The following is a 26,280-nucleotide window of genomic DNA, read 5'->3' as shown; positions in this document are numbered from 1 at the left end:
TCAAGCGAAGGTCTATTAAGGAAGTATTCGAGCACCCTCGTTCAGTTGACCTAGCTGAGTTTGGCTGGGCGCTAGCAGAACCAACGCATGCGGATCGCTTTACACCTACCCATGAGCCCCCTCTTTCCATTTACTGTAATCAGAATCCTCACCCACTGAGCACTGACCGACACCGGACGTCCAGAAAAGTACATTACAGTATATTGTACTGAACTATACTCTACTCTACTTTACTGTACTGAACTTGACTGTACTCTACTGCACTGTGCTGAACTCTATTCTGCTGTGTTCTATTGTACTGCACTGTGCTGCGCTGTGATGTCCAAACTTGTGAAATATGAGGAGAAGGATGTTCATATCCATAAATTGCAACTCTGCGCAGTACAGATCAGGGACCCATGATGTAATTCTGTTACTGGGTATATATCCACAGATATTTTTTTTTCAAACTCAAGGTTCCATGTCATAGCTGACACCCCATTCTTTCTGATCTTTGAATCTTAATTCGGAGCTGATATTTAGAGTTTTTTTGTAAAACGTTGTCAGATAAAAACTAATGATGAGACAAAATGTATACAGTTATATACCTGGATATTACTTTTGATGAGATATTGTATTATTTTGACATTATCGCAATATTATTTTTGTGCTAGTTGGCTGTACCTGCACCAAAACTCCAGTATTTTTTCGCTCATAGCTTGTTCTCCATCTTCTTTTTAAATAGAGAGCCAATTTGTTAACAGCACTTTTATTTCCATGACTGATCAACTTGTTTTCTCATGGGCTCTCTCTTGTCCCCCTGCAGGAGACATATGGTGAGCAATATGAATGGAACATCGAATCTCAATAAATTCACTGTATCGAATTGCGATACATATAGAATCGCAATACATATCGTATCGGAACCAAGTTATCGTGATAATATCGTATCGTGAGGTCCCTGGCAATTCCCAGCCCAAATAAAAACCTGAGATAGATTTTAACTGTAATTCCATTGCCATGGTTTGCATCTTCAGTTTTTCCACGCAATTCGTTTTTGTACATTTTTCATTGGAACTTGTTAGAAGTAGTCCTTGTGCATAGAGTTGTGTGGTTTGTTAAACTTTGTTTGACATAGATTTGAAAGTAAAATGGGGGAAGTGTGTTATAGACTATAGCTTTTGATCAACACCAATGTCAATAGTGTTATATTATTACATTTCATACAGTAGAGCTTTACTATGTAAATGATCCAGTAGTTCTGACTCGTCGGACCAGTTTGGGTTCTTCTTTCAACATGTGTGACAAAACAGGAAGAGGCCTTCTACCTTTCCTTGCCAGGTACACACGCACGCAGTTCTAGTTATCAGACAAGTATGGGCCAGCCAATTCACCACTCCCTGTTCTATTAAACAAAATGGCCTATGTGTTGCAATGGTGAATGGACTGTGTGTGCTGCTTCCTATTGCTTGCTATGTAGCTAATGATTTACCCACTGTTTTGCTGTGGAAACCAGACTGGAGTGCAATTGTTGTGTCTTAGAGGTAGTCTAAAATATACACTGTAGGCCTATCATTTTTTCAGTGTTTTCTACCAAGGAATATTGTGAAGAGAGGAAGGGAGGAATGAGGTCAAAGTGGTATGGAGGGAAGAATAAAGGGCGAGAGGAGTGGAAAGAGGAAGAAAGGGAGATTCGGGAAGTTGAAGGCTTATCTCAGCAATGTGAAGGGACAGTTGAGCAGTGATTGGTGGTGCTGTTCCACACTGGCTTATTAACCCTTTATTGACACATGAAAGCCGTTTTCCCTTTTTAAATACTTTTTTGAGCTTTAATACCTCTCCTTTCACTTTCACAGTTTATGATAAGTAGCTTAGCCTCCTGTAATTATCATATAATAATACAAATAGGCTACAGTATGTAGTGTTATCGTACTCAAGTCCGGTCTCGAGATCACATATTGTGTGTCTCGGTGTCGGACACATTTGTACTTTTCTATACACGGTCTCGGACAGTGAGGACCGTAATTTCTTCCCGGGACCAACAGAGTAAAAAAAAACGTACAAAAAATATATATACAGTATATATATATATTGTCACATACACATTTTCAGCATCCATTCAGTCAGTGCATAAAACTTCTTCGCCTGGCCAGATGTCCATGCTCCTTTCATGACACATTTTTTTTTTATGGCCTATTGAAACTTGGGCTTCCTACTTTACTCGTAACATTACTGTCCTTTACTTTCATTGAAAAATATCCTCAAACTTTGTCGGGCTTGTCAGAATTTTCTTGGAAGGGAAGAATCAGGGAAATAGTTTGAAAGTTGCACAGTCACTATTAGTAAGGGAAGACCGGGGAAGTTATATCATATTTTGTCTTTTTATCTATACTGAACAAAAATATAAATGCAACAATTTCAGCGATTTTACTGAGTTACAGTTCATATAAGAAAATCAGTCAATTGAAAAGAATTAGGCCCTAATCTATGAATTTCACATGACTGGGCAAGGGCACAGCCATGGGTTGGCCTGGGAGGGCATAGGCCCACCCACCCACTGGGGAGCCAGGCCCAGCCAATCAGAAAAGGGCTTTTTGTTGGGAAAAACTTGATTACAGACAGAAATACTTCTCAGCTTCCTTATCTGTCTAGGTGGCTGGTCTCAGACGATCCCTCAAGGGAAGAAGCCAGATGTGGAGGTCCTGGGCTGGCGTGGTTACACGTGGTCTGTGGTTGTGAGGCCGGTTGAATGTACTGCTTTAAAACTACATTGGAGGCAGCTGATGGTAGAGAAGTTAACATTAAATTCTCTGGCAACAGTTCTGGTGGACATTCCTGCAGTCAACATGCCAATTGCATGCTCCCTCAACTTGAGACATCTGTGGCATTGTGTTCTGTGTCAAAACTGCACATTTTTAGAGTGGCCTTTTATTGTCCCCTGCACAAGGTGCACATGTGTAATGAGCATGCGGTTTAATCAGCTTCTTGATATGTCACACCTGTCAAGTGGATGGATTAACCCATTTTTGCATGACATTTTGTGCAAATGGAACATTTCTGGGATCTTTTATTTCATCTCATGAAACATGACACCAACACTTCACATGTTGCGTTTTATATTTTTGTTCAGTATGTTATAGACCTGTTTGGGTTAGTGGTAATTTGTAGAGTGGCTCTCTATTTGCCCTCAGCATGCATTTTGTTCAGCATTCTGAATGTCTGAAGAATCCATATGTTCTTCTGAAATATGGACACAACATCTCCGGTCTTGGTTTGGACTCCATTTACTCCGGTCTTGGTCTTGAATCGGGCTCGTTTTAGGTGGTTTTGAACACAACACTGACAGTATCAGTCCTGCTACTGAGTAACACTTGATGGAGCGTATTTATCAGTTTTGATCTCTTGAATTAAGCCTTTCACTTTCTCTGCCAACATCCTAATGCGCCTGCGCGCTGCTCGCTGTCATTCTCTGTTAAGAAGAGATTGCATCTGCATCCGCTGCACTTATCAGAGAGGGAGAATTATATATATTTTTAAATGTAATGCAATGAAAACAGCCCCCGGTGCAAAACATACAGTGGGTCCAGGATGGAGCATTGCAGTATGGGTAGTAATTTATTTCTGAAGCGACGACGGGGCGGAAGCGAGGATGTTTCCTAATAGAAGTCAAAGAGGATCAGCATCATAAAACACTGGAATTATGAGCGCACGAGAATGGACCGGGCAGAAGACTGTGGAATTTGAGTCTAAAATCAATTCTGGATGAGACTGTTTAGTACCATTTTCACGTTTTTAATAGTCTGATATGTCGGCTCTGGCATGATGAGTCCCTGCCCTCAATACAATTTAGTCAGCTCCGGAGTTAGTCACTGGAAACTGGCAGATTGCTACAACTGTAGCCTACATGGTTTATTCTGAATTCGCCTCTGTTTTGCAGCCCTGGCACTGACGGTAATTCGATACATTGTTAAATGCCTTTGTAGGCAACGCTTTACATTGTAGTTAACTACATTGTAATAAGCAAGACTGTATTGGCATGAATGAAATATGTTTAATCTTCACTATTGGCGCAGCTCATTTGATAGTGATAGGCTGTGAGCCTTTACATAGCTTTTTATGTCGATAATGAATATACGTGAGACTGAATCAATTAAGTGTGGTATTGTATTCGCGTGTTAGAGGCACCAGGCAGGCTACAGTTTTTGTCTCCATGGGAATAAAACATGCATGTGCATATAATTAGACTTCACGTCTTCATTGCACCGGAATGCACCATCGTAGTTCCCCTGGCATAGTTAGCCTCCTCGCTATGACAGGTTGGCACACATAAAGCCTACTGTATACAAATGAACCACCAGACCGCTGCATCATCGATGGGATCAGACTAAAAATAAAGCTGCGAATAGGCTACCCAGACTGCGGGACGGAAACCGGGACCATCTCGCGTTTCGTACGGTGGACGCACTGGCAAAGGACTGCAGACCATAACGGGACACTCCGCTATAAAGGTCGCACGTGTCGAATATTTAGTATAACTTCTCTTTGGATTGGGACTGCCTAGGAACATTAGCCATATTTCATTATGTGTTGTTCGTGTTCTCCCCTGCGCTTTATGTAGGCCTGCATACACGTTGTTTGGGTTTTGTTCAATTTCAGTTCCCGAAGTTCATTTTTGTTTTCATGTTATAATAGCTATTCGGGACATTGCCTCAGTTGTGAAGAGTGCGACATTTTGTAAGCACTCAGTATCCCACATTTCAGCCACTAAGAAATGCAACGGGGTGATTTGAGCAATATTCTGGGTAATCCGATTTAGCAGCTGTGGGCAAGTGTCGAAATGTGAAAGATGAGCTTTGGATACCAGAGCTTCAGTCAGTGTTCCAGCAGTGCCTGCACACAGAGAATCACTCGGGACTACAAGTCAACTGAGACAGTAGACTGAGACTGTGCTTCTCAGATAAACATTACAGTAAAAAATAATACAAAATTAAAGGACTTATTGGTTTAGTGTATTCAGATTTTCTTTTGATTTAAAAGCTTATTCAAAGCCATATAAATAAATAACAAAAATAACCTCCTATTTGACAATAGCAAAATCACTTGGTTTGTTATCCATGTCATGGTTTGTCCTTTAATTTGACATGAATTAATTCTGGCTTAAGCAAAACCGAAACCAACGCCCCAGACCTCTGCCAGTCACTTTTCAGTTCATTTTTTTGGTAAAAATGTTTGATTCCTTTTTTGTCAACAAACAAAAAAACATTCCAGTGCCTCAACTGTGCCATATTATCTCAGAGATGTCGATTGACGGAGGACCCGGTCATGTTTGTGTGTGCTCCTTCCACTGCCTGTGTCTGTGTGAGACAAAGGGTTCAAGCATGATGGATCAGGCATGAGACTGCATACGCGAGGGAGGAACACTGCAAATAGTGCAGAAGGAATAGTTGAATGACACTCCAGACAACATGGCCCAGAGAGTTAGTTAAGAGGCCTACAAGTCTACGACAGAGGAAAAATTGGTACCCACTACAGAGAAGAGAGGAGTGTGAGTTATTTCCTGGAGAAAGTGTCAAATTGGAATCAGTGCCCGAGGCAAGCAATTACAGTTTGTATTGAGCACTTCCTCCTCGCTGTGGGAAATCCACCCTGATCTGGAGTTTGAAACGTCGTGTTTCACTTGTTTTTTGAATACCCTCGCTTTGATTTCCTCATTATTGCCTTTCTATTAGATTTTTTTGGGGGGGTATAGCCATCTTCAAGCACACTTGGAGTCACTTCACAGGATGAAATCCATCCCTTTTTGAAATGGGGCTTGCTTTTCGAATTGTGCCAGTTGGAAATTTGTCAGGATTGAGAACACATGAGCAGGGTTTTCACCCAGCCCTAGTTTCCCCCATCCCCCACCCTTAAACTGTAAGCCTGAGAGAGATTGAGACACAAGGCACTGTCACTCCGCTCCTCCCCATCCCGCACATTTTGCGGGTTCAAAGGGTGAGAACCCCAAGTAGACTGCAAAAGGAGGATGGGGAGTTCTGCCTCCTCTCTCACCGCGGAGACCGAGTCGGACCACGGCTTCCGGAGCACCCCGTACCCGTCGTCGCCTCCTATGGGCTGGCTTAGGAACAGCCACAGCAGTCCTGTGTGGGGCACCACCTTCATTACGCGCCAGCAGCATCTGCCACCTCCACACAGAGAGCGCAGGTAAGAGCCAACACTTCACTCCTCAGTCCACTGCATCTTGGCGAGAGGGCCAGACTGGTCAGGCCTGTTGATGGGCAGCAAGGAGAGAAATTGGCCATGCTCTGTAACACTAGGGCTTGTATTACACAGGGACTGCTGTTACCGGGAGCAGAAAGAGTGAGAATAAAGGACAGGTAGCTTTGTTGTGCAAATCACAACATTGTGATAGGTGTTGTGTGTTGTCTTTGAGTGGTATCCTAAGGGTGTTTTGTTATTTTTAGTGTGGCAATTCTCAGAGCACTCAGATCCACTCTAAATCCAACACCTGCCGCTGCCCTATACAGATTTACTGTAGACTATTATGTCATATTCAAGCCTTTTCAATAAAATATTTTTACATGCACTGACAATATTGCAGTATCATTAAATCTGGTAAAATATTATCCAATCAAAACTATTGTTCCACCACCAAATTTGATCTAATCATAGTTCCACTTTAATGTTTTATATCCAATATGATATCCAAAATCCACTTAAGCTGGATTTGACATCTGACAATCCCGCCTCTTAGTACCTCCCTCTTCAACTCTATGTGCCGAATTTGAGGAAAAGCTGATTGGATCAGTGTGCCAAGTTGATTGCACCCATGGAGTGACCTGGACACAAACTCTCTCGCCGGGTTGTTTGGGGAGCTCGTACAGTGGGGCAAAAAAAGTATTTAGTCAGCCACCAATTGTGCAAGTTCTCACACTTAAAAAGATGAGAGAGGCTTGTAATTTTCATCATAGGTACACTTAAACTATGACAGACAAAATGAGAAAAAAAATCCAGAAAATCACATTGTAGGATTTTTAATTAATTTATTTGCAAATTATGGTGGAAAATAAGTATTTGGTCACCTACAAACAAGCAAGATTTCTGGCTCTCACAGACCTGTGAGAATTCTTTAAGAGGCTCCTCTGTCCTCCACTCGTTACCTGTATTAATGGCACCTGTTTGAACTTGTTATCAGTGTAAAAGACAACCTCAAACAGTCACACTCCAAACTCCACTATGGCCAAGACCAAAGAGCTGTCAAAGGACACCAGAAACAAAATTGTAGACCTGCACCAGGCTGGGAAGACTGAATCTGCAATAGGTAAGCAGCTTGGTTTGAAGAAATCAACTGTGGGAGCAATTATTAGGAAATGGAAGACATACAAGACCACTGATAATCTCCCTCGATCTGGGGCTCCACGCAAGGTCTCACCCCGTGGGGTCAAAATGATCACAAGAACGGTGAGCAAAAATCTCAGAACCACACGGGGGGACCTAGTGAACGACCTGCAGAGAGCTGGGACCAAAGTAACAAAGCCTACCATCAGTAACACACTACGCCGCCAGGGACTAAAATCCTGCAGTGCCAGACGTGTCCCCCTGCTTAAGTCAGTACATGTCCAGGACCGTCAGAAGTTTGCTAGAGAACATGTGGATGATCCAGAAGAAGATTGGGAGAATGTGATATGGTCAGATGAAACCAAAATATAACTTTTTGGTAAAAACTCAACTCGTCGTGTTTGGAGGACAAAGAATGCTGAGTTGCATCCAAAGAACACCATACCTACTGTGAAGCATGGGGGTGTTTTTCTGCAAAGGGACCAGGACGACTGATCCGTGTAAAGGAAAGAATGAATGGGGCCATGTATCGTGAGATTTTGAGTGAAAACCTCCTTCCATCAGCAAGGGCATTGAAGATGAAACGTGGCTGGGTCTTTCAGCATGACAATGATCCCAAACACACCGCCCGGGCAACAAAGGAGTGGCTTCGTAAGAAGCATTTCAAGGTCCTGGAGTGGCCTAGCCAGTCTCCAGATTTCAACCCCATAGAAAATCTTTGGAGGGAGTTGAAAGTCCGTGTTGCCCAGCAACAGCCCCAAAACATCACTGCTCTAGAGGAGATCTGCATGGAGGAATGGGCCAAAATACCAGCAACAGTGTGTGAAAACCTTGTGAAGACTTACAGAAAACGTTTGACCTCTGTCATTGCCAACAAAGGGTATATAACAAAGTATTCAGATAAACTTTTGTTATTGACCAAATACTTATTTTCCACTATAATTTGCAAATAAATTCATAACTCCTACAATGTGATTTTCTGGATTTTTTTTCTCATTTTGTCTGTCATAGTTGAAGTGTACCTATGATGAAAATTACAGGCCTCTCTCATCTTTTTAAGGTGGAGAACTTGCACAATTGGTGGCTGACTAAATACTTTTTTGCCCCACTGTATTATGGCAAATACTTTGGAGGGCTCCCAGACTAGACAACTGTTGATTCCATGCTGTCACCTTAGTTTGCGAACACTCGCTACACCTGGCTCTGTTGTTTGACCTCTGTCGGTACCTGCCGTCCACTAACAGATGGCCGCCGCTGCGCAGATGGCAGAGTCCTCCCTGCAAACTGACCGACCGCCTCGTGTAATTAATGGTGTTGTAGTCTATAAAACCTTGGAGGATTCGCCAGTCTCATTAAACATCTTGTTAGCTTAGGGGGGGTTAGCGTTAGAGGCCCGGTCATTTTCCAAGAAGGAAGTGAATGTGAAACCGGACGAAGCATGGTTTCAGAAGCCGCTTGCTGTTTGAAAGAGTCCTGATGTTTTGTCATGTGGGCAGGATGTGCTTTCATTGAATATTTCCCCACCTAGATTATGCCACTCTTTGAGTCTGAGTTTTGAATGATTGAGGATATAGGCCTAGCTAGTCAATAATGTGAAAGGACAAGCTAGTTTGAATAACCAGTTTTTACCTTTTAGCTCATGATAATTGAAACAGGTGGCTCCAACTTTCTGTGATTAGTCTACTGCCTTCAGAGGAGCTACGGGAAAGACATGTTTCTTTCTTTTTCATTCCCGCTTATAGGTTTGAATGTCAGCTCTCCGGGAAGGAGAACAGTGGAGCTGCTATCGGCTTCCTCCTCCGGTGTATTGATGTTATTGCTGAGTCACCGGGGGAATCAAGTCCGGTTGTTGGTTATTGATTTTCTGAAGACTTATCAAATGTCCTTACAATGGATGTCATTATTTATTCAGTGTTGGCCTTTTCTAGCTCATTCATCTCTCACTACTATTGTCTGAGCTTGTCAATACTTACTCTGCTGCTGCCCCTCAGTTAAGTCAAACTGTACCATCTCTTGGAGAGGTCTTATAGGTAGGGCGGTGACGGTCGTGGAATTTTGGATGACTTTGGTGTCCATAATCTTTGATTTTACCTTTATTTAACTAGGCAAGTCAGTTAAGAACAAATTCTTATTTTCAATGACGGCCTAGGAACAGTGGGTTAACTGCCTTGTCAGGGCAGAAGGACAGATTTTTACCTTGTTAGCTCGGGGATTCGATCTTACAACCTTCCGGTTACTAGTCCAACGCTCTAACCACTAAGCTACCTGCCACCCCAATAATAATAGCTTTGACAGTGTCGGTTTGCATCATCAGATACTGATAATGGCCCTAGAGGGGATGGCTGCTGTTTTACGGGCTCCTAACCAACTGTGCTATTTTGTTTGTTTTTTTGCATTGTTTGTAACTCATGTTGTACTTAATGTTGCTGCTATTTATGATGGAAAATAGCTTTTGGACATAAGAACAGCGATTACTCACTTCGAACTGGACAAAGATTTTTATTTAATGAGTCCGACGCGAAGGATATACTGCTTTGTTGAGACAAGGCCCAAATCCCTGTCATCAAATCGTCGAAAAAGGGGGAGGAGGGCAGAGTGCCTTTGTAAGAATGAGGACAGAGCAGCTACGTCTGGTAAGACAAGAAGCGGGTTGTGTGTCTGTTTGTCAATAACTGCTGTTGCACGGTGTTTAATATTAAAGAGGTCTCGAGGTATTGCTCGCCTGAGGTAGAATACCTCATGATAAGCTGTAGACCACACTATCTACCAAGAGAGTTCTCATCTAAATTATTAGTAGCTGTCTATTTACCACCACAAACTAATATTGGCACTAAGACTGCACTCAACGAGCTGTATAAGGCCATAAGCAAACAAGAAAATGCTCACTCAGAAGTGCTCATAGTGACCAGTGACTTTAATGTAGGCAAACTTAAATCCGTTTTACCTAATTTCTACCATCATGTCACATGCAACCAGAGGAGAAAAAAACGATAGACCACATTTACTCCACACACAGAGACGCATTACAAAGCTCTCCCTCGCCCTCCATTTTGCAAATTTGACCATGATTCTATCCTCATGATTCCTGTTTAAAAGAAAAAAATAAAACAGGAAGTACCAGTGACTCGCTCAATACGGAAGTGATCAGATGCTACGCTACAGTACTGTTTTGCTAGCACAGACTGGAATATGTTCCTGGATTCATCCAATGGCATTGAGTAGTATACCACCTCAGTCACCGGCTTCATCAATAAGTGCATCAACGACGTCGTTCCCACAGTGACCGTATGTACATATTCCAACCAGAAGCCATGGATTACAGGCAACATCCACACCGAGCTAAAGGCTAGAGCTGCCGCTTTCGAGGAGCGGGACACTAATCCAGACGTTCACAAGAAATCCTGCTATGCCCCCAGATGAACCAACAAACTGGCAAAGCGTCAATACAGGACTAAGATCGAAACCTACTACACCGGCTCTGACGTGTACTCAAAGCATGCGTGGACCAACTGGCAAGTGTCTTTACTGACATTTTAAACATCTCTCTGACCGAGTCTGTAGTACCTACATGTTTTAAGCAGACCACCATAGTCCCTGTGCCCAAGAATGCTAAGGTAACCTGCTCTACTTCTTGAACTGCATTGTTGGTTAAGGGCTTGTAAGTAAGTATTTCACGGTAAGGTCTACTACACCTGTTGTATTCGGCGCATGTGACAAATAAGATTTGATTTGATTTGAACCCCTTTATTGTTTCAGGAGACCCTTTTACACTGTGTTCAGGGGCATCTCCATAGCAACAATCCTCTGTCTCCATCACCAATCAGACTCGAGCCTCAGTCAGCTGAGCTCATATACACACATACATGCACATCTCACCACACATGCTCACGTAACACTGCTTTTGGTAGCAAAGAGGGTCTGCGTACACACACAACACACACAACGCACTCACTCACACACAGATCCTCTAACAACATGGCTTTGAGGAGCAATGTATAATGATGCTTGGAGCGCACCGTCGCCCTCTCTCTCACCCCACACACATACACATTTCTGCATGAGTCTAACGAGGTTAGGCAAGCCTAGCTGAGCCGTGGCAGAGGATGAAATATAAAAACAACAGCTCAGCTTAAATTTGCTGATTCATGTCGAGGGTTTAGTCCCCGAAAAGTAGTTCTAGTGTCCTCCTGTAACACACTGGGCTCTTTCTTTCAGGGGCTGTTTCTTTCCAGCCCCTGAAAATTGGCAAACTGTCCTGTCTTTGTCAATTTTTTTTTATTCAGCTTCTCCCAGCAGTGACTCATTGGTCATGGGAAGGGTCCGTGTACTAAATCAGTATTCTTCACTTCGCTTTAATCACAGATTTAGGCTTGCTTAAGAAAGCAACCCACACATGAACTAAACACTTAAACTAGCTATGCATTCAATGGTTGTTTTTTTTGCCTGGGTCTATGATGGTAACAGGTCTCTACAGAAACGTAAGCCTTCAGGAAGTATTTACAGCCCTTGACCTTTTCCACATTTTGTGTTACAGCCTGATTAAAAAAAAAAAAAATATTAAATATACATTTTGTGTCACTGGCCTACACACAATATCCCCCCATAATGTCAAAGTGGAATTATATTTTTAGAAATGTTTACAAATGAATTTACTTTTTTAAGCTGAAGTGTCTTGAGTCAATGAGTATTCAATCCCTTTGTTATGACAAACCTAAATAAGTTCAGGAGTAAAACTTTTTTTTTAACAAGTCGCGTGAACTTGATTTTTGAATGACTACCTCATCTCTGTACTCCACACATACAATTATCTGTAAGGTCCCTCAGTCGAGCTGCGAATTTCAAACACAGATTCATCCACAAAGAAGGACACATTGGTAGATGGGTCAAAAAAAAAGCAGACATTGAATATCCCTTTGAGCATGGTGAAGTTATTAATTACACTTTAGGTGGTGTATCAATATACCCAGTCACTACAAAGATACAGGTGTCCTCTCTAACTCAGTTGCCAGAGAGGAAGGAAACAGGATTTCACCATGAGGCCAATGGTGACATTTTAAAACAGTTACAGAGTTGCATGGCTGTGATAGGAGAACTGAGGATGGATCAACAACATTGTAGTTATTCCACAATACTAACCTAAATGACAGAGTTAAAGAAGAAAGTCTCTACAGAATAATAAAATATTCTAAAAAATGCATCCTGTTTGCAATATGGCCCAAAAATAAAAATGAAAATATGTGGCATAGAAATGAACTATATTTCCTGAGTACAAAGTGTTATGTTTAGGGCAAATCAAACACATCACATCACTGTGTACCACTCTTGATATTTTCAAGCATGGGGGTGGCTGCATCATGTTATGGGTATGTATGCTTGTCATCGGCAAGGACTAGGGAGTTTTTTTTTTAGGATAAAAATAAACAGAATAGAGCTAAGTACAGGAAAAATCCTAGAGGAAAACCTGGTTGTCTGCTTTCCAACAGAACTGGGAGACAAATTCACTTTTCAGCAGAACAATTACCTGAAACAAGGCCAAATGTGACCTGTTTCAAGAGGCTAGCCATATGTCGCATGTCACTACTTTACAGGAGAGGTATTTGAACGTTTATTTGTATTTATTTTATCAAAATGTGTTTTTTGGCAGAAATGCCTCCTGGAACATGTGAACTTTCATGTGCTTTAATAACAAACTTGTATGCCATCTGTAAACACAAATACAATTGTTAAATTACAAGCCTATTTGGTTTAGCTACGGAAAAAGACAGGAACCTTCCCACTAGCCATGATTGGCTGAGATAATGGATGGGCTGGACATGCCAAGAGATGAGTTCGGATTGGTCTGCTATGTAACACGCTTCTGTCTATAACATGTCTGCTCAGTATGTGTAGATAATCCTTGCCACCGCTGCTTTTTTGAAAGATATAACGTTAGCCATGGAGATCTGTAAAAGTGTTGCTACTGCTCTCAACAACATTGCTGCACATTGACACAACAACAGGCCAAACATACTGTAGCTATAAAAAATAAAAAAGTTACCCAGGTGTGTCTGTGGGTGATTTTGGCCATCTATTGTATTTCATGAACGTGTTCATATCTAGACAGCTGGCTTGGAGTAGATTATAGCATTTATTTCACATGACCCATCCATTTAGACAAGGGTCTGTGTAAGCATCAGCTAATAATTATAAAATCTTTGTAACATATTCTAACAATGTCAGATTAGGATATAGGCCAAGGCTACAATCTTTGGTTGTCTACTACGCTGCCTTATTCACTCTGTTTAGCACATGGCCTCCACATGTGAATCCTTAAGAGGTTGTGAAAGATTCTGAATGGGTATAGACCAAGAATAACTCTCCAGTTGGTCCTCAACTGCAGTGTATGATATACATTTTGTAGCTCTGAGTCTCTACTTTTATCCAATGTAAAAAACACCTTTTCAAATGTTGCTACATAATCAAAGCGGTGGGTCACAAATATACACTGGAGTTGCTTACCAAGATGACATTGGATGTTCCTGAGTGGCCTAATTACAGTTTTCGGTTTGAAAATCTATGGGAAGACTTTAAAATGGCTGTCTAGCAATGACCAACAACCAACTTGACAGAGCTTGAAGAATAAAAAAATAAAAAAATAATGTGCAACTATTCTACAATCCAAGTGTGCGCAAAGGTCTTAGAGACTTACCCAGAATGACTCACAGCTGTAATCACTGCCAAAGGTGATTCTAATATATTGCCTCAGGGGGTTGAATACTTATGTAATCAAGATATATTCGTTTTATTTGTCATACTTAAAACATTTTTTTTTTTTTTTTACAAATATTAGACTTTTTCTTCCATTTTGACTGTAGAGTATTTCGTGTAGATTGTTGACAAAAAAATGAATTACATTTGAATCCCACCGTCCCAACATTTAGAAAAAGTCAAGGGGTGTGATTACTTTCTGAATGCACTGTATCAGGTTTGCAGAAGGTTTTTCCTCCTTTTGTGATGCTTCCAGGAAATGCTAAAGTGTATTATCCAGAGACCAAAATGACCTTTTCAAGGTAGTTTCACATCATCTCGGGACCAGTCTTTTTCCATTGTTTCTCCCCATAACCCCATGAGGGCAACTAGGTGGTTATGTGCGGTATGTACAGTGACTGACTTTATGGCAAATTCCCTCAGTCCCTCCTGGGGTTCCTGTCTGCTGTTCCCTGGCTGGTTCCTATTGCAAGCATCTGTGTCTGTCCTAGTATGACGCATGTGAGCGTTTACCATTGCTCCATTCCACTGGCTCTTTTCCCTTTAATTGGATTAAAACGGGTCCACATGGATTTGGCAAGCATGTGTTGTGTTTGTGTTTATGTCTGACTTATTTCAGTGTGTCTTCCCAACAAGGACTATTGCCTGTCTGATGGGCAGGCCACATCGGGAAACTCGTCTCCAAGTGATCAAATCAATTTATATTTGTCACATGCGTTGAATACAGTGAAATGCTTACTCACAAGCCCTTAACCAACAATGCAGTTTTTATTTTTATATATATACTTTTTTCTTTTGCTCCCCAAATTCGTGGTATCCAATTGGTAGTTACAGTCTTGTCCCATCGCTACAACTCCCGTACGGACTCGGGAGAGGCGAAGGTCGAGAACAGTGGGTCCTCCGAAACACAACCCAGCCAAGCCGCAAACAGACACAAGAAGCCGCTGCTTCTTGACACAATGCCCGCTTAACCAAGGAAGCCAGTCGCACCAATGTGGAGGAGGAAACACCATGCACCTGGCGACTGTGTCAGCGTGCATTGCCCCCGGCCTGCCACAGGAGTCACTATTGCGCGATGGGACAAGAACATCCCTGCCGGCCAAACCCTCCCCTAACCCGGACAGTGCTGGGCCAATTGTGCGCCGCCCCATGGGTCTCCCGGTCGCAGCCTGGACTCGGACCAGGATCTCTAGTGGCACAGCTAGCACTGTGACGCGGTGCTTTAGACCACTGCGCCACTCAGGAGGCCCCCAACAATGCAATTTTAAGAAGAATAAGTGTTAACGTGTCTGATCTGTAGGGGTGTTATGCAAATTGGAGTCGGTCTATGGTTTCTGGGATAATAATGTTGATATGAGCCATGGTCAGCACTTCATGGCTTCAGACGTGAGTGCTACGGGTCGGTAGTCATTTAGGTAGGTTACCTTGGTGTTCTTGGCCACAGGGACTATGCTGGTCTGCTTGAAACATGTTGGTATTACAGACCCGGTCAGGGATAGGTTGAAAATGTCAGTGAAGACACTTGCCAGTTGGTCAGCCTATGCTCGGAGTACACGTCTTGGTAATCTGTCAGGCTCTGCGGTTTTGTAAATGTTGATCTGTTTAAAGGTCTTACATCGGCTATGGAGAGCGTGATCACACAGTCTTCCGGAACAGCTGGTGCTCTCATGCATACTTCAGTGTTGCCTGCCGTGAAGCGAGCATAGAAGTAATTTAGCTCTTCTGTTAAGCTCGTGTCACCGGTCAACTCGCATCTGTACTTCCCTTTGTAGTCCGTAAATAGTTTGCAAGCCCTGCCTCACCCGACGAGCGTCGGAGCCAGTGTATTACTATTCAATCTTAGTCCTCTATTGATGCTTTGTCTGTTTGATGGTTCATCAGAGGGCACAGCAGGATTTCTTATAAGTGTCCGGGTTAGAGTCCCGCTCCTTGAAAGCGGCAGTTCTAACCTTTAGCTCAGTCTGGTTGTTGCCTGTAATCCATGGCTTCTGTTTGGGGTATGTACGTATGGTCAGTGTGGGGACGACGTCATCAATGCACTTATTGATGAAGCCAGTGACTTATGTGGTGTACTCCTCAATGCCATCAGAAGAATCCCGGAACATATTCAGTCTGTGTTAGCAAAACAGTCCTGTAGCTTACCATCTGCATCAAATGACCACTTCTGTATTGAGTGAGTCACTGGTACTTCCTGCTTTAGTTTTAGCTTGTAAGCAGGAATCAGGAGGTTGGAGTTATGGTCAGATTTGCCAAATGGACGGTGAGGGAGAGCTCTGTGTGTGGAGTAAAGGTGGTGTAGAGTTTTTATTTTATTTTTATATATATATTTTTTATATAGACCGTATTACCGGTAGTGAAACAAGGAGCGCTATTTTTTTTTCAGGCGTAAAACCCCCGCCAAAAACACAATTTACCAGAATGCTACCAAAATGCTAACTAGTACTAAGGAATCCCCATAGCGGGTGCTAGGGAAATGCTAACGAGCCCATGCAAACATTTACTACTAAGACAGTCAACCCAGCTCATAAAGTTATGCAAGTATCGCAAAATGCAGTTTGCTTAACACACAAAATAAACAGCAGGGATCTTAATCCAGAAGGGGATTGTTGCTGTTACCATGAAGCTTGAGCTTGCAAGTTAACCGTAGCCACTTAGCTAAGACTAGCAAGTTAACGAAACCCAGCTGGAGAGAATTTATTTGGCATGTCTTAGATGGTTAACTTAATAAGATATATAGCTGGCAAACATTTGTAAATTTCATACAAGTGTAACTTGATAACCTCACTTAAATTGTGCTGCAGAAGTGACTCACCTCACGAAGCTCCCATTTTTGCTCGTTGGGCTTCTTTGTAAACAAACACACCTGACTGGCTCAAACAGCTGTTTCGTTTAACTAGTTCCGGTAAGCTTCATAATGAAAAAATTGTCTGACGGGCGAAATGATGAATGCGAGATGCTTTATCTATTACCTAGTGCACAAGTTGGTTGCAGGTATTTGTTTAAAAAGTACTAATATACACTGCTCAAAAAAATAAAGGGAACACTAAAATAACACATCCTAGATCTGAATGAATTAAATATTTTTATTAAATACTTTTTTCTTTACATAGTTGAATGTGCTGCAAAATCACACAAAAACGCCACGTTGCACCACAGACTGTCCAGGAGTTGGCGGACTCCAAATCCAGACCTCCATGGGTTGATAAATTTGATTTCCATTGATCATTTTTGTGTGATTTTGCAGCACATTCAACTATGTAAAGAAAAAAGTATTTAATAAAAATATTTAATTCATTCAGATCTAGGATGTGTTATTTTAGTGTTCCCTTTATTTTTGGTGGACGGAGCGAGACATGATGTCCCAGATGTGCTCAATTGGATTCAGGTCTGGGGAACGGGTGGGCCAGTCCATAGCATCAATGCCTTCCTCTTGCAGGAACTGCTGACACACTCCAGCCACATGAGGTCTAGCATTGTCTTGCATTAGGAGGAACCCAGGGCCAACCGCACCAGCATATGGTCTCACAAGGGGTCTGAGGATCTCCTCTCGGTACCTAATGGCAGTCAGGCTACCTCTGGCGAGCACATGGAGGGGTGTGCGGCCCCCCAAAGAAATGCCACCCACACCATGACTGACCCACCGCCAAACCGGTCATGTTGGAGGATGTTGCAGGCAGCAAAACGTTCTCCACGGCGTCACCAGACTGTCACGTCTGTCACATGTGCCCAGTGTGAACCTGCTTTCATCTGTGAAGAGCACAGGGCGACAGTGGCGAATTTGCCAATCTTGGTGTTCTCTAGCAAATGCCAAGCGTCCTGCACGGTGTTGGGCTGTAAGCACAACCCCCACCTGTGGACATCGGGCCCTCATACCACCCACATGGAGTCTGTTTCTGACCGTTTGAGCAGACACATGCACATTTGTGGCCTGCTGGAGGTCATTTTGCAGGGCTCTGGCAGTGCTCCTCCTGCTCCTCCTTGCACAAAGGCGGAGGTAGAGGTCCTGCTGCTGGGTTGTTGCCCTCCTACGGCCTCCTCCACGTCTCCTGATGTACTGGCCTGTCTCCTGGTAGCGCCTCCATGCTCTGGACACTACGCTGACAGACACAGCAAACCTTCTTGCCGCAGATCGCATTGATGTGCCATCCTGGATGAGCTGCACTACCTGAGCCACTTGTGTGGGTTGTAGACTCCGTCTCATGCTACCACTAGAGTGAAAGCACCGCCAGAATTCAAAAGTGACCAAAACATCAGCCAGGAAGCATAGGAACTGAGAAGTGGTCTGTAGTCACCACCTGCAGAACCACTCCTTTATTGGGGGTGTCTTGCTATTTGCCTATAATTTCCACCTGTTGTCTATTCCATTTGCACAACAGCATGTGAAATTTATTGTCAATCAGTGTTGCTTCCTAAGTGGACAGTTTGATTTCACAGAAGTGTGATTGACTTGGAGTTACATTGTGTTGTTTAAGTGTTCCCTTTATTTTTTTGAGCAGTGTATAAAATGAAAGTATTAACAGCATTGAAAAATCATACTGATGGGATTTCAAAATACCCCGGGATATGGTATATATGGTATACCACCCAACCCTACTCTGCAACACCTTGTCTGCCTAAACCCGGTCGGACAGTTTTCTCTGTTTAAAGATTCAAACGTCTGCAGCTGTCTCCCCCACTGACAGATTCACCCATCAAATATGAGCGACGGTCGTGAAATATTCACTAACATTACAGTCAGAGGTGAGGTGTTTCATTTTTTTTTTTTAAAGGTTACTGTTCTATCAGCTAAGTAGTGCTTGGATCATTATTCATCTGCATATGGGGCAAGAGCTGATGAACTTTGTCTCTGTACTATCACCAGAAGCCATGGGTGACGTTATACTGAAGGACATCCAGCTGTTTACACCTAGAGAAAGAAGCCAAACATATTTAGGTCTTGGTATGCTATCAATTCCTTCCTATGACCTGGCGTTCATACAAAGCCCCATTTTTGTAATTTTTTTGACAGTTAACATATTGCCCTCTTTAGAAGAAGAGAATGGGCCATTATTACGAATTGCAGAATACTTCTTCTATCTTCTGTTACCACACAGTATGTTGTGTGCTTTTGAATGTTTACATGGCTCAAGGAGACCTGTTGAAAAGACCCCTGTTGTGGATGTCTCCCTCCCAGGACATTGCTACCAAAGCTTTCCAGCTTCTACCGCTAACACTTTAGCCTCAATCGCTTAGTCAAATTGTCACGAAAGCTTCAGTTCAGTGTCTTACTTTCATTCCTCTCACTTATCACCAAAGTGTCCGTCTACACTGACCAAGTCTCAATGTCACCAAGCCCTCTGTCTCGAGTCACCAGTTTCAGTGTGTCACAGCTGAGGTTCTGTCTGCTATCACTGTGGTCCTCAATGTCTTGAGCCTCTGTCCTCTGCTCATACTGTAGTAGAGAGAAGTCTGTCACTAGTGTTGTCTGTAGAATCAGATGAGTCGAGTGGAAATGTACTCTTATGTCCCCGTCTTTCTTTGACTCGGCTCTGAGCCACCACCCACTGGGCACACACTGGTTGAATCAGCATTGTTTCCACATCATTGCAATGAAATGACGTTGAACCAACGTGGAATAGACGTTGAATTGACATCTGTGCACAGTGGGCAGAGCAGAACAAAAGTATTGCCGTCAGTCTGGCCAAGCTCAGATTTCATCGCACGACTCCCCTCTTTACCATCACACAGTGTAAATTTGCTCCACCACAATAGGGACAGGAACGTAAGGGGACGGAGGGAGCAGAAGGGAAAAACTGTCTTATCAGTGAAGCCAACCGCTCGAGTGAGTCATGTCGGTGCCAGAATGCTTTACCTGTCGGTTACAGAAGAGGCTCTTCAAGCTAATCCTCGAGTCTCAGGCCCTGCCTGACTCATCATTTCCTCTCTTGACAGACAGGGAGTGGAAGTGAGGGAATGAGGAACGCCAACAATAAAAAAAATACTTTCAAGTGGAAAAGGGTCGCTTTAATCTCAGACTGGGAGAAATCTCGCTAGGAAGCGGTGAACAGAGCAGTAAAGTCCCATGAATAAGTCCCGCTGCTTAATGCGTTGGTTTGCCGTAGGGTAGATGGCATTCCTGAGCTTAACTAATTCTTTAGGAAGTTGAATGCCAGTGACGTTTGGCATGTTCCAACGTATCCCTCGATTTGAACACTGTTTTTATCCTTCAGATTTATGATCTACACACTCTAGATCAAAGGATATTTGGCCATTGATTCAACCACTTGCTTTACTCATTTGTAAAGCAGAAATAACTATGAAGGGGCCTCCCGAGTGGTGCAGCGGTATTAGGCACTGCATCACAGTGCTAGAGGCGTCACTACAGATCTGGGTTTAATCCCGGGCTGTGTCGCAGCCGGCCGCGACTGGGAGACCCTTGAGGCGGCGCACAATTGGCACGGCGTCGCCTGTATTAAGGGAGGGTTTGGGCTGGTTGGATGTCCTTGTCCCATCGCACTCTAGCGACTCCTTGTGGCAGCCAGGTGCATGCATGCTGACTTTCGTCGCCAGCCGTACGGTGTTTCCTCAGACACGTTGGTGCGGCTGGTTTCCGGGTTAAGCAAGCAGTGCGTCAAGAAGCAGTGCGGCTTGGCAGGGTCGTGTTTTGGAGGATGCATGGCTCTTGACCTTCGCCTCTCCGAGTCCGTACGGGAGTTGCAGCGATTTGACAAGACTGTAACTACCAATTGGTTATCATGAAATTGGGGATAAAAAGTTCCCGTCCCCTCCCCAGAGGGAAAAAATAATGTAAAAAATCACTATAAAGAGCTTACTGGTCAGTGTGCTGTAAGTGTAAGTGATTCATTTCCATAGCTGTGAGGTGTGAAAGAAGCCACTACCACATCTTCAAGTTCATCTCCCTCAGGGAAGCTAGAGTGTCCCTCTGGCAGATGGTAGCTGTACCCATCATTTCCCTGTGAGTGTGACCTTACCCCTTAGTGTCTCCTCCAGCGTCGGCTACACTAAGCGAAGGTAACTCGGGCTAATTACCTGCTGAAGCTCCATTCTTATGTGGGCACAGCTCGCCATGACTGGGCCTCCGCTGTCTTAGCCCCAGTGCCCACCAATGCTGAAATACCATAATAAAGTAGCATCTAGCATGCTGATAGATTGAAGGGTTAGAAACTGAAGTCAGGCGTTCATCTTCAGATATGATGTATCCTTTTATGCAGGAGGGTTAAGTTTGGGTATGGAGATCACAGCCTAATACAGAAGCATGTCTGTTCTACAAAATGTATTCCCAAATAAATGTGTTCTCAAATATTTTATATTCACTTTTAAGCTATGTGCACTGAACTGACATGCATGATTGTTGCTGATGTTCAGATGACGGGGATAAAATCATATATAATGCGCAGCACAGCAGCGCTTAACTCAAACAGCGGTGTGCCGCCTGCTCTAGCCGCGAGCAAAGTAATGCAATGCCTATACTATATAACGCAGGATGTAACTTTCCTGTGCTACCATGTAATTTTAGTCTTAACAAAATCAGACAACCCCAAAGTAGAATAGTTGACCTATTTACCTAGTCAGCTTGTTGTGTTTTCATTGCTAGGGAAATATTCCTCTCGAGAGCCATAGGTATTCTGACAAGCAGTCAATACTTTGGAAAGCACTTCCGGCAATTGTATTTTAAAGCTGTTTTAGCCTTTGTTTTAAAAAAAGGGGTGGTGCCAGTTTTTTGACTGAATAATGCTTAATATATTCAGAGTAATAACAATCAGGATGTTGTGTCCAATGGGGTAAATGCAGATGGGCAAACCCCATGCTTCAGCCCATGTATATTTGTTATAGCCACTATGCAGCATTAGTTGGGCTACAGTGATAATGCTTGTTGCTAATAGCACGTCTGATAATGTAGACCATGCATAATAGGGTATATGCATGGTCCAATATGTTATTTATTTGTTTAGTAAGATTTTGTACGAATATGTTATTGGGCTAATTTCTAGAGGTGGAAATGATATTTCAGTTGGTGTCAGCATCATTTTAAATTTGTATTTGTTTTTGGAGAAGAATGTCCTTTTTAAAAAGTCCCCGGAACTGAGCTTCTCAGTGCTACATAAAAAATGATCCCGTGGGGGGACTGGAATTGGTCAAACTTGCAGTTTTATACATGTACAAAATGATCCTCTTTCTTACATGAAGGGGGAGGTTAAATTGGCCCCAGGCAGTCGATCTGAGATCGACTTAAAGACATGTTCCGGAACTTTGACACTAGTAAGTCTTTTTTTATTTTATTTTTTTTAACCTCCTGCTTTGGGATGGATGTGTCAATGTGTAGTTCATACATGCAGTTTTTGCCTTCTTTTTTCTATGCGATTGAATGAACCTGAATTATCATTCCGATATTATAGGCCTACTGCTGCATTAGCCTATAGGCTATCTCTGAGTTCCATGCGCTCATTTCTTTAGCTGCCAATGGATCATGGTTTGTCAATATGTTTATATGGCAAACGCTGGTGCACTGACATTAGTTTAATTTTAGCTTTTGACTTTAATCATTTATTTCCGGATTTGTACGATTATCCACGTGCCAATAATTTTGACCAATGAAAATATTATTATTGAAGTGAAACTGTTCCATGAATATGTGCATATAAAAATAAGCAGAAATGGCACGCAGCAAGTTGGAAGTAGTAGGCTAAATTGTCAGCTTCCCCAAACTTAAAACTCCCGAGCTACCTATGGTCTTTACTATAACACACCTATAGATAAATGTATTGCAAAAGGGGGGGGGGGGGGGGGGGGGGGGAGGTGCCCGCCTATAGAAATCAAATGCCCTTCCAACTGATTTGTTCTGGCGCCGGCCTTGGATCTTTAACTCAAATGTATATGTGAATTGCCCAAAACGTTACATATTGCCACTTTTGACTTTCAGTCGTGGAGTTTATTCAAATCAAATCAAATTGTATTGGTCACATACACATGGTTAGCAGATGTTAATGCGAGTGTAGCGAAATGCTTGTGCTTCTAGATCCGACAGTGCAGTAATATCTAACAATTTCACAACAACAACCTAATACACACAAGTGTAAAGGGATGAATAAGAATATGTACATATAAGTAAATGGATGAGCGATTGCCGAACGGCATAGGCAAGATGCAGTAGATGATATAGAATACAGTATATACCCTACATTACTCATCTCGTATGTATGTAAACATTTAAAGTGACTAGTGATACATTTATTACATCCAATTTTCAATTATTAAAGTGGCTAGAGATTTGAGTCTGTATGTTGGCAGCAGCCACTCAATGTTAGTGATGGCTATTTAACAATCTGATGGATTTGAGTTTTTCAGTCTCGGTCCCAGCTTTGATGCACCTGTACTGACCTCGCCTTCTGGATGATAGCGGGGTGAACAGGCAGTGGCTCGGGTTGTTGTCCTTGGTGATCTTTTTGGCCTTCCTGTGACATCGGGTGATGTAGGGGTAGTTTGCCCCCGGTGATGCGCTGTGCAGACTGCACCACCCTCTGGAGAGCCTTGAGGTTGAGGGCGGTGCAGTTAGTTATTCTTGCTGTAACCCCTGCTTTTATGCCTTTATTTGTTCTAGCTGTCAAACTCTTGCTCCTAGGCAATGTAAATTACTTCTTATTTTGCCTTTATGTCGTTGTCCTGCCTCTTCCCTGATTCTACACTTCATACTTAAATATATAAAAATCCCCCAACACCAGGATCCATGCTGTCAGACCCTGCAGTCCCAGCCCCAGTGACAGTCTTGTCCTTAGCGGCCGTTCTGTATGGATTGTAGGGCCGGGACGATACCAGTGTCCCAATACTCATTAGTATCGTGGCACGGATATAAAACACCAAAGCAGATTGAACTTCTTTAGGAAAACAGCCCTCATGTTGGACACAAGCATTAGCGTGTTGTCATCCAGAGTCACCTTTTCATTTATTTTCCAAGCTATGCATGACCTATTTTACATACAACAGGTTTTTAAAGGACCAAAGAGTTGGGTCTGCTATGTGTTTTCATTTTTGCCATGGAACAAAATATTGCGATTGTGGTATCGTCACAGCCCTAATGGATTGCCTGAATTATTAACCAGCAGCTAGCCCCCCAGGGGACTGAGGCTGGGAACAGCACACCACCACATCCACCCAATGATTGGGCCAGGATGCCCTGTAGCCAGCCACAGAGGAACCTATGAGGAAAAGCTTTTAGCGGTGCAGCTAATTATCACTGCCACGTATAGGCTATATGGATTAGCATCCTGCATGATTAGCAGACATGTCCAGAAATTCCAGACTGCTGTTTCTCTATTGCTCGGCCTAGCTGTTCCCTTATATTCTCAAGTGTTGTTGCAGTAGAAGCCCACGTCACATTTGATGTCATTTTCTTTTGTTGAAAGGCCTTATTATCAAACGAACTGTCAAGCCGTGCTAGTTAAAAGGAGACGTCCTTGACGTTTATGTGAGAGATGATTCACAACAAAGGAGATCCGAGTCATCTGAAGAGCGACCCCATTTAGCGTTGTGTCCCAGACGAGGGCTCTCTCGGAACAAGCCACTGATTTATGAAACATCCAGCAAGTGCTTTTTTTTTCATCAAGCTTTATTCTTTCATGATAAGCACAAGCCTCTGAAGAATGGTTGCCTTGTCTCTGTCCTGGTCCTTCTTCTCTTTGTGTCTGAATGGATTTCTTTTGTTGTTTTGCAGCCAGTGTAGAGGAGGCTTGCAGTGCTTTTTTTACGTATTCAGAGTCCTTCACTTCTTCCACATTTTGTTACATTACAGCCTTGTTCTAAAATGTATTAAATATTGTTTTTCCTCGTCAATCTACACAATATCCCATAATGACAAAGGAAAAACTGGATTTTTAGAAATGTTTGCAAAAAACTGGAATATTCCATTTGCATAAGTATTCAGACCCTTTACTTAGTACTTTGTTGAAGCACCTTTGGCAGGGATTACAACCTCATCTTCTTTGGTATGACGCTACAAGCTTGGAATGCCTGTATTTGGGGAGTTTCTCCCATTCTTTGCTGTAGATCCGCTCAAGCTCTGTCAGGTTGGATGGGGAGAGTCGCTGCACAGCTATTTTCAGATCTCTCCAGAGATGTTTGATCGGGTTAAAGTTCGGGCTCTGGCTGGGCTACTCAGGGACATTGAGAGTTATCCCAAATCCTTTGTTGTGTTGTCTTGCCTGTGTGCTTAGGGTCGTTGTCCTGTTGGAAGGTGGACCTTCGCCCCAGTCTGAGGTCCTTAGCGCTCTGGAGCAGGTTTTCATTAAGGATCTCTCTGTACTTTGCTCCGTTCATCTTTCCCTCACCCTGACTAGTCTCCCAGTCCCTGCTGCTGAAAAACATCCCCACAGCATTATGCTGCCACCACCATGCTTCACCGTAGGGATGGTGCCAGGTTTCCTCTTGACGTGACGCTTGTTGTTTTTGTCGCACTGCTTTGCTTTATCTTGGCCAGGTTGCAGTTGTAAATGATAACTTGTTCTCAACTGGCCTACCTGGTTAAATAGATGTGAAATAATTGTATTTATTTTTTAAATCAGGCTAAAGAGCTCAATCTTGGTTTCATTAGACCAGAGAATCTTGTTTCTCATGGTCATAGTCCTTTAGGTGCCTTTTGGCAAACTCCAAGTGGGCTGTCATGTGCATTTTTACTGAGAAGTGGCTTCCGTCTGGCCACTCTACCATAAAGGCCTGATTTGTGGATTGCTGCAGAGATGGTTGTCCTTCTGGAAGGTGCTCCCGTCTCCACAGAGGAACTATGGAGCTCTGTCAGAGTGACCATCGGGTTCTTGTTCACCTCCCTGACCAAGGCCCTTCTCCCCCGATTGCTCAGTTTCGCCAAATTTCTTCCATTTAAGAATGATGGAGGCCACTGTGTTCTTGGGGACCTTCAATGCTGCAGAAATGTTTTGGTACTTTTCCCTAGATCTGTGCCTCAACACAATCCTTTCTCGGAGCTCTACGGACAATTCCTTTGAACTCATGGCTTTGTTTTTGCACTGACATGCACTGTCAACTGTGGGACTTTATATAGACAGGTGTGTGCCTTTCGAAATCATGTCCAAACAATTGAATTTACCACAGGTGGACTCCAATCAAGTCGTAGAAACTTCTCAAGGATGATCAATGGAAACAGGATGCACCTGTCGCGCAGCAAAGGGTCTGAATACTCATGTAAATAACGTCTAAACCGGTTTCCGCTTT

The 26,280-nt window shown here is 43.0% G+C and overlaps 1 protein-coding gene across 2 annotated transcripts in view; it reads left to right on the top strand.

Annotated features, from left to right (window-relative positions):
* Positions 1-26,280, top strand: part of capn15 (calpain 15) — an 84,446-nt gene that overhangs the window by 4,145 nt on the left and 54,021 nt on the right. Inside the window, exon 1 of one of the 2 annotated variants that reach the window (XM_036946490.1) lies at positions 3,464-6,180. The exons of the other annotated variant lie outside the window; for it this stretch is intronic. Coding sequence (XP_036802385.1) covers positions 6,002-6,180 — 179 coding nt within the window. The 5' untranslated portion in view covers positions 3,464-6,001. Of the gene's footprint in view, positions 1-3,463; positions 6,181-26,280 lie in introns of those variants that run through there. 2 annotated transcript variants of the gene reach the window in all.

The sequence above is a fragment of the Oncorhynchus mykiss genome, chromosome 16 (assembly GCF_013265735.2).
Source record: "Oncorhynchus mykiss isolate Arlee chromosome 16, USDA_OmykA_1.1, whole genome shotgun sequence".
Classification (NCBI taxonomy): Eukaryota; Metazoa; Chordata; class Actinopteri; order Salmoniformes; family Salmonidae; genus Oncorhynchus; species Oncorhynchus mykiss.
This window is presented reverse-complemented; position numbering and strand designations above follow the sequence as displayed.